General features: G+C 48.5%; 1 protein-coding gene across 1 annotated transcript in view; it reads right to left on the reverse strand.

Moving 5' to 3' along the window:
* Window positions 1-5990: 5990 nt before the first annotated feature.
* Window positions 5991-9588, reverse strand: part of Elp3 (elongator acetyltransferase complex subunit 3) — a 60940-nt gene continuing 57342 nt past the window's right edge. Inside the window, exon 15 of the mRNA XM_028758824.1 lies at window positions 5991-7143. Within this exon, the coding sequence (XP_028614657.1) occupies window positions 7067-7143 (77 nt within the window). The 3' untranslated portion in view covers window positions 5991-7066. The remainder of the gene's footprint in view (window positions 7144-9588) is intronic.

Genomic DNA, 9588 nt, shown 5'->3' on the forward strand with positions numbered 1-9588 from the left:
TAGATTTTTTTTCAATGTAAAAGTCCAATCTGCCTCCATAGTGACTGTGCATTTTAAATTGGAATCACGGTGGATTTGTGGGAGGGTGGTGCTCAGAACTCCATACCCAAAATACAGTGTTCTGGCAGGCTGAGGAAGGCCTCTGAAATGGGCCTTCCCCAACTAGTCCTCTCTCTACTCAGAAGCAAGTTACAGACACCAGCATTACCCTCCAAAGGCAGATCATGGGCACCAGCACACTTTCATACCTAGAGCAAACCTAAGGCCTGTCTCTCCTACCACTTGAAGACTTTTGTTTTGGCTATAGCCAGGAAGGAGGATCACCACACGGAGGCCAAGAAGTCTGGGGCCACCAGACTCCTTCCAGAACATCATACGTCTAGTCTGATTACATTTCTACATGGCTGTCCATCTTCCATCACCTCTAAGTGTGAACGCCTTCCTCAGCCTGTGGGTCTGCTCTTTTCTGCTCATGCGAGCTGACCTCCTCAGGTGGAGGAAGCACGAGTCTGCCTCTTATAAATGAATATCCAAAATGTCAAATACCATGAACTGTATTTGTTGGTGGTATCTGTGAGTGTGGGGGTATACCTGTGTGTGTACACTATGTGTGGGGTACACGTGGAATCCAGAGGACAACCTTTAGTACCCTCAGAAGCTATCTACCTTGCTTAATTCAGTCAGGGTTTCACTCTGGCCTACAGCATGCAGGTAGGCTAGTGTGCTGGCCACCACAGGGGTCCACCTGTCCTCTGTTTCCCATGCTGGTATAGATGCACATCACCCCCACTCCTGGCCTTTTAATGTAGGTTCTGAGGCTTGAACTTGGATCCTTAAGCTTGCACGACAGGCATTTACAGACTGAGCCATTTCCCCAGCCTCTGAGGTACACTCTAAGAACCAAATACACAGATGTTCTCTGTGTATTGTGGGAATTTCTGTGATGCTGGGAATTTTCCTTCATTTATTCCAAACTTTCCAGGGCTGAGAACCTCACCTACTGTACAATCCCAGGTGAAGGAAGATTGGAGGTTTCAGCCCCTCTAGTTCCCAGAGAAAGTTTATGTCCAAATTCCATCTGAACATAAACCCAATTACAAAAGAACACGTGTGCCTTCAAATGTTGTTACACATTGTTAAAATGACAAAAAAAAATCAGTATGATTCCATTCATTTTCAATTTAAAGTAGAATCCAGTATTGCTCATATGGATGCTATTCACTGGGCAGGCTGAAGGGATGGAATGCAGACAACATGTCACTGCTATTTGAAGAAACTCGGTCCACGTTAGGCTCTTGAATTCACTCTCTCCCTCATACAGAGACCATCACCTGGTGTGCTCTGGGAGGGAGCAAAGGGAGATGTGTGTTCAGTTCCCGAAAGTGTCCATCACTGCCTCAGACAACAGCTTCAGTCAGTTCTCCGATTAGGCCACCTCCTCACGGTCTTCTCTGCATCACCCCCTCCCACCTGCTGCATTCAGCTGCCTTTCTTGGTACAAGTCTTTATGGAGGAGTTTTTCAAAGAACTCATGGTGCAGATTGTACAAGTGGAGTTTGGGCAGGGGGTATGGGGGCCATCTGGTAGGCCAATGTAAAGCCCTGACCTACTCCTTTCTAACCCAGCTGCTAGCCTCAGCCCTTGTTATTGTCAATTCTAAAGGCATTGTGGCTCACAGGGGGTGGGTGTTGTCCCCATACTCAACTCCTTAGTGACTAGTTTTGGGGTCTCAGGTAACTTGCTTCCTGTTATGAATGATAGGTTCCCATATGTAAGGGAGACAATTCCTGTCGAGCAGACTCAGCTGCCCAACACATCTCCTTAGGCCCCTCCCCCTCTTATTTCCTCTCTTCCTGTAGACATGGGTTGGCCAGCAGTTTGCATATCAGGTTGCTCTTCCAGGAGTTGGGGAGGGGGTCCAGGTGATGAGAGCCTGGGTCCTGCTTGTCCAGTGGTGGCTGCTAGTACTGTCAAGTCTCTCTGGAGCTCAGTTTCCAATCATGCATACAAGAGAGGGGGCCCTTGAGACAGAAGGACAAACGTCTCTTCAGGGCCTCAGCTGGTGTGGACTATGCTTCTATGCAGCACCTTACATCAGGGTGGGAGAGACAAGGTATGGTCACCTCCGACCTCAATAACGGATGTTCACGCTCCAGCGCCTCCAGCGAACAGGCTGCTTGACATTTTGTATGATGAGATTGTTCGAAATCGAATATACTGCTACCGTGGAATGAAAAAGGCCAAATTCTAGACAGGTCTGCCCCGTGACCTTCACAGGCTCATGGGTGGGAAAGTGTGGTGGCAGAGCCACTGGGGGACCACCCAGCCCCATGTTTAGTGTCCAATTCTAGGTGTTAGTGAGAATCCAAAGGATTTAAGATGTGTAAGACCTGCTTACATACCTCATGGCACCTTGTCCTAGCTTGTTCTCTGTTCTGTAACAGAAGGCCTGAGGCTGGGCAATTCATGAGCAGCAAAGTTCTGTCAGCGATTCTCAACCCATGGGTCATGACCCCTATGGGGGGGGGGTCAAACAACTCTTTCACAGGTGTGGCTCAAGGCCATCAGAAAACACAGATATTTACATTATGACTCATACCAGCAAAATTACAGTTACGAAGTAGCAACAAAATAATTTTATTCCCGAAGTGGGGGGCTTCACCACAACTTGAACGTTCCAGCATTAGGAAGGTTGAGAACCGCTGCTCTATGTGTGTGCTTCTTTGGGGCGGTGGTAGGGGTCTAACCCAGGGCCTCACTATGTGCTCTTGTGCTGAGTCATACTTCCATGCCTAGAGATATCTTATGCTTCTGTAGACTGGTAAGTCTGAGGTTAAAAGGCTTGCACCTGAGGGGCCTTCTTGCAGGGAGTCCCTGTGTGGGAGGGAACCAACTAACCTGTTTTACCAGGAACCTTTTGTACCATAACTAATCCATTCTTGGCCACAGAACCTTAATCCATCAGAAAGTCAGCCCACAATACAGTCCCCCCTCACAGGGACCGTATCTCTCAACACTGATGTTCTGGGGACCCTGTTTCCAACAAAAGGCCCTGAGGATAGACACACATGTACAGACCTCTTCAGTGGAGCAAGGCCATCTATTATGAAAAGCCCAGAAAAGTGGGATGGGTCCTGTCAGGGAAATTTCTTAAGCTTAGCTCAGACTTTCCAAACAGACAAATCTCTCCTCCAACCAAACTGCTGACTGGGAATGCTAACCAGGGAACAAGCAACCAGGACCACTCTGATGCACAACTGAACAATTATGCCTTAGTTAGGGTTTTACTGCTATGAAAAGACACCATGACCAAGGCAACTCTTATAAGTACATTTAATTGGGGCTGGCTTACAGGTTCAGAGGTTCAGTCCATTATCATCAAGGCAGGAACATGGCAACAACCAGGCAGGCATGGTGCATGAGGAGCTGAAAAGTCTACATCTTGCTCTGAAGGCCACTAAGAGAATGCTGACCTCCAGGCAGCTAGGATGAGGGTCTCAAAGCCCATATCCACAGTGACACACCTACTCCAACAAAGTCACACCTACTCCAACAAGGCCACGCCTCCAAATATTGCTACTTCCTAGGCCAAACATGTTCAAACCACCACAAAGTATAATACTTCTTCAAAACAGAGATCTCAGCAACCCACTGCCCTACACTGCACATAGGACCCTTGTTACTGTCCAGTCCTCTGTTCCCTGCAAGGTACTCAATAAAACTGAGTTTTCTTTCTATCTTGGCTTATGAGGGCAATTCATTCACAACCACCCATCTTTTCCCCACAAGTGAGGTGGCCAGTCCACATCTACTACATAGAAATATGTATGTTCCAACCACAAAAGGCTGTCACACTCCATAAGGAGCTCCTCAGTGTGACACAGCGGCCAGCTCCACCACAGACACCTGGCTACTTCCCAGGCAGCCCTCAGAATGACAGCTGCATTCTCAAATGCTGCTGTTGCTCCTCTAGTGTCCCCTATGGGATCATGTGAATGAAAGAGAGGATGCATCTGGACAGCAGAGGACTTCATCAGTGCCTGGATGCTGGACGCACATGTAGAAACTATCTTTGTGACACTTGGAGAACTTCCAGTAAAACATTGGAGTCTAGTGTCACCGATGTGGACCTGACAGTGTTCCTTGCTAGATATTAGCAAAGCCAGCTGTTTTCCCTTGTGCCTGGTCACACAGGTATGGTTCTAAGAGGTTGGTGAGCATGGGCTCATCTGAACCTTGTAAACACCACTGGAGGGAGGCAAGCTACTCCCACTGTGGTTTTCCAGCCCAAGACACCCATGGGGCTTCATCAGGGCAGTGACTGACCTCATGACGCCTGGCTGCCGTGACAGGCAGGACCTCATCCTATGCCCATGGTGTCCTGTGGCATCGGCTGCTCATTTCATGCTACACAGGAAAACTGAAGCTCAAAAAGTGTAGGAGGCTCACCCTGAGCTCTGCAAGGTCTCATTTCCAGACATGTCCAGCTCCTCGCAGCAACTCGGGCTCTCCGCAAGTCAACGACAACATTTGTGTTTCTTATTGGGTGATAATCTTTAAAAAAATTACCCTGAACACCTTTGATTAAAATGCATTTTTAAGTACATTTTGCTCAGTACGGAGTGGGAAATAGAAAAGGGATTCACTGTTTCCCAAATTAAACAAACAATGAGCTATACCAGGCTCGTGACAATGAGCTTTAATGTGTTTCTCTCCAGGAAAATTTCATTATGTTTTTGGTACAGCTTGGTTTTTAAGAAGTATGTGAGCATGTGTGTTGTGCAGTGCGTGCATGCCATGAACATGTGTGGAGGTCAGAGGACAACTTGGAGGAATTGTTTCTCACCTTCTGCTTTGTTGAGGTAGGGTCTCTGGTTTCATCTGGGCTGTGTATGCCAGGCTGGTTAACCTGAGCTTCTGGTTGGTCCCCATCTCTGACTCCCAGCAGGTGGGAGTATGGAATTACAGCTGGAGGATGCCACAGCTGACTTCTTACATACTTTTTTTTTTTTTTTACAACTCAGAGATGCCAGGTTTGCATGTTTTACCCTCTGAGCTATCTCCCTAGTCCACAGCTTGATTCAACCCCAAAGTTGAAGTCAGGAGAGCTACCTAAGCATGCTCAGGCTATTGGCAAGCTGTCCAGTACAGATGAGAAACACGTCACATATCGGGCAGGCCTACACCAAGGTGAGAGGAGCAAGCTAGCTCATCTTCCTCAGGAGGTGGCCTTGGCCTGAACAACAGAGGTCTCTGAAAGTCACAGAGGCAACTACGCCAAGTGCTACACAGGCCAGGAACCTGGAGGTCACAAAAGAAGCTGGTTCAGGAGCTGATACCTGGCGAAGCTCAGCATCTTCTGTGGACTTGTGCCAAGGTGGGCTAAGGGAGAGCTGGGAAAGGGAACCTTGGATTGAGGGACCGAGAGTCCAGGCTGGGCACTGAGGTCCTCAAAAAGGGAAGGGTGGAGCCCTCAGCAGTCTTGTTTTAAATTCTTGCTCTAAGTGGCCACCTTAAAAACAAGCACTGCACACGCTTGCCTTTCTGATGGCTTGTGTGTTTTGATTCATTTGGGTGAGATGATTCATTCTCTGGGTGAGAGATGAGCAAGGGAGAGCCAGGAACACATGTGTGCTAGGCATGCTGCAGGAAGGGAGTCCCAGCCCTCCGCTGGCCCAGCAGGCACCGACTCCAGTAACATGAGCGAAGGCCGAGGTGTGCACTTCATCAGTGTGGTATGTTTATATTTGATGGGGAAATACATAACTAAGAAATAGCTAGAGTCCCTGAACTACACTTTTGGCAGTGGCTGGAGTGCCCACAGTGAGCCCTCCAGAGCTGCTGCCACTTGCCTTCAGCAGTGTAATGGGATGGGAAACAGTACCCGGGGGAGACAGCCAGTGTCACAGGCCGGGGAGCAAAGCTTGTAAATTCCTGACAAATGCCATCACATTTACAGGATGAGGGAAAAAAGCACCACACAACGACTCTTCTTTTATGCTAAAGACTTTATTTTTCAGACTTTTAGAGAACAGCTTTCACTAAACACTGCTGGAAAGGCCAGATGGCCAGGCGAGGCAGGCTGACTCTCAGAGCCTGGCCTCCTTGGTGGACAAGCTGGATGGTGAAGAAGCCTCTGGAAAGCCATGCTCTCCATGCAGGTCAGACTGGCCTGCTTTTACACACTAACCTAACTCCTACCTTCTTCATGCAGCACTGTCAACACTGCCTACTTTACAGAACTAACATGCAGAGATGCTTCTGAGGATGGACTGGTCCTGACCAGGGTCATGAGGCTCTAGCTATGCATTCTGGACCATGTCTGCACAGGACAGATGAACTGGCTGGCACAAGCTAGCCCAGCACGCTGAAGGTAGCAGGTGTCAGGGGTATGGACATACAGACTTCACGGACGTGGGACAAAGGAAAGGCTTCTGAAATGGCCTGGGTCACGGCAGGCTTCTGACAGGATGGGCTGGAGACGCTGGCGTCAAGCTTATTAACAGAACCCACCATCTCAGCCCTTCTTTCCCCAAACATAGCACATTTTAAGACACAGCAGAGTCACTCAAGATAAGATTTCCAGTGCAAAGCTCCTTTTCTAAATTCTAGGGAGAATGTGCATGGAGTAGAGGGCAGAGAGCCACATCTGATGGCTTGTGTGCGCTGCAGTCCGGCTTTTGTCTTTGAATATATAAATAATCTTCTCCCGAGGCTGCCCCTCAGATGACAATCACAAGTAATGATGGCCGAAGGAGTTGATTTGCTCTGGTCACAGCGTATGAACCAAAATGGGTCACCTGCAGCCTTCATGCAGAATTTAGAAACTGGATAAATCATTTAAGCCTTAAAACCAGAAGTGGCTCCACGGGCACATAAAGAGGTGGGTTTGGCCTCTGTCACAGGGGTCAGAGTTGTGAGCAGCAGCCGCCACAGCGGGGAGGGCAGAGTACTGTATAGGAGTGTGCTGGCCATTTACCTCCTCAGCCTCTGCTGGGGACTCAGGAGACCGTACTTGAATCTTCTGTCAGAGAGGATGCTTCCTGAAGGTAGACTGCTGTGGTCATTATTTTAGCAACTTTACCATGTATGGGCCTTGTAATCTGTAGCCCATCTTTCGGTAGTAATTTCTTGTGCCGACCCCTGCAGGGGAAACAAAGTACCAGAGCTCTAGTCAGCTCAGTTTTAGCAGCCCTCAGAAGTCAGCCATGAACCCCTCAGCCTCGGCCCTGCCTCTTATTCAGAGTGTACTACTGTCCAAACCGAACCCCATATAGAGACTTGGCCCATTTCTGTTATGCTGGCCTTCTATGAACAGACTCCACTGTGGAGCTATGCCCTTCCCTGACAGTTACCACAGGACCAGGGCAGCACACTCATGTAGGCACAACAGACGACCAATGCTGTGAGCACTGCAGTAGGGAACCGAGGACAAGAGGAGGGGATTTCACATCCAAGAGGCCTGTATTCCGAACGGTTTTCTGGAGGTGAATGAGAGGGCAGATGGAAAATGGATCTCTGCACAGCTAGTAAAGCAATACATGGCTGCTGTCTGAGGTGCTGGGAGTGCAGGAGGGGCCGAAGGAGAAAGCTTTCTTTCATTAGATGTCGCCAGGGAAGTGGGTTTGATGGAGTGGCCCTGGCTCACAGTAACACATGGTTTGTGAAGAGAAAGGTTTGGTGGGGAAAAGCCCACCAAACTCCTCTCCAGTTCTCGGTGGATGCTAGCTTGGTATCCTTCAGCTCAACTCAGTCCTGGCACTGAGAGTTCCTACACGATGTAGGGTAAGGACTCAGCCCCACAAGGCTGCCTCAACCTCAGACACCAGCTGTAAGCTCGTCATCTTCACCCAAACACTCAGGAACACTGTCTGCTTCTACCCACTTCAGAATGGTTTAGCATTACGACAGACGGACAGATGGATGCAGCTCAGTAGGACTGACTCTAACCAGGGCCCACACTACCTTACACATTTCTCTTAGTCGTGTTATTACTACAATGTCTGTCTGACATGGACAGGTGCAGTACGAGGAGACGATGAACATAGGCAGAACGGGGATGGACATCAGCTCAGACTCCGCGACGACAGGGAGGCTCAGACTTCAAAGGGACAACTTTCCCCCAAGTTCTAGATTGTAGACATACTCCAAGAACTAGCAGATATCCACCTTAGTGAAAAGAGAAATGCTATGTCCAACAGGTGACATAATATTCTAACACTCCAAGATAAGAGAGAACTCAAGTATTTATCAACTATAGGTGGATAGATTCACAAAGGAATATAACACAGCAGTGAAAAAGCAACTATGGTCTATGTATCCAAATGGAGACATTTCTCTCACAACTGTGCAGATGGAGCCAGAGCTAAAACATTCCCTTTACACAAAATTTAGGCACAGGAGAGACTCCAAAATTTGGTCAGATAATGGTTACATTTGAAAGATGCTAAGGGCCCCACCCCCGGTGCTGAGAATGCTGTTACTGATCTAGGCAGTGGTTATACTTGTTAATGAAGCCACCTTCTTGGCACCTCACTTCACTACATATGTCACACCTCATTACAAAATATCAGGGGCACAGCCATTTAACACATACATTAAAGTGTTTCAAGAGTTCAAACTGTCTGAAGGATTCAGGAAACTAAGGCAGAGTGGGTCCAGAGAGGAGGCAGCTAAGAAGCCAGGACCAGGACAACCCAGTGTGTTCCAGATACAGACATGGTCACCTGTACCTAGTTCCTTCTAGAACACTGCTCACCAGAAACTGAGCAGCAAACTCTGCCTGACTCGCTCTCATTGGACAAAAGACCTTTTTACAGGTGGCACCACTCTTGGTGAAAGCCAGAGCAGGTAAGACCTATGTAGGAGTTCTTCCGTGTTCTTCCATGTGACCCAGGTACGTGGGTGAGGACAAGAGATAATCCCACCTGCCAAGCCATCAGAAAGCAATCTGAATTCAGAGCCTGGGATCACTAATGGAAGGCAGGTCCTAAAGACTGTGTCTGAATTGTAATGCAAGGTCTCTTGCACCCCAGCACCTTGACTTTAACCCGTCTACATGGTCCTTACAGTAAAGGACAGAAGTGGCCAGTCAGGCTAACCCTACTGACCTGCCATGCTGCCTACCAGCCACCCCTCTGCAGCCCTTCCTCACTTGCCTCCAGTCCCAGCTCAGGTACTGGAGACTCTGGGGCTCTCTTTTCTCTAGGCAGAGGCTACCCCTAGTTATCAGGATTAACGCCCCTCCCCACTGGCTAGAAGGACAGACTTTAATCACAGTCACATTGTTTCAGTACTGAATGCTCTAGTCCACTGTGTCTCTGCCTCCCCTCCTGGAGTGTCAGGTCTTTAAGGCAATGGCTTCTGTCACTGGGGTTATTACAGGGACTAGCATATAATCAGGATGTAGTAAATGTCTAGGGATCTAGTATACACTCATTAATTTCATGTTGTGTACACAGAGCAGTGTACTACTGCAGGACATACTGTAGAAAACTAGAACTGGTTGGCACTGTGCGGCAGTGTGGGAGACAACACACATAGATGGGAGGACTACACACACAGATGGGAGGACTACACACACAGATG

Source organism: Grammomys surdaster, unplaced genomic scaffold, assembly GCF_004785775.1.
Source record: "Grammomys surdaster isolate TR1022 unplaced genomic scaffold, NIH_TR_1.0 126219, whole genome shotgun sequence".
NCBI classification, from domain to species: Eukaryota; Metazoa; Chordata; class Mammalia; order Rodentia; family Muridae; genus Grammomys; species Grammomys surdaster.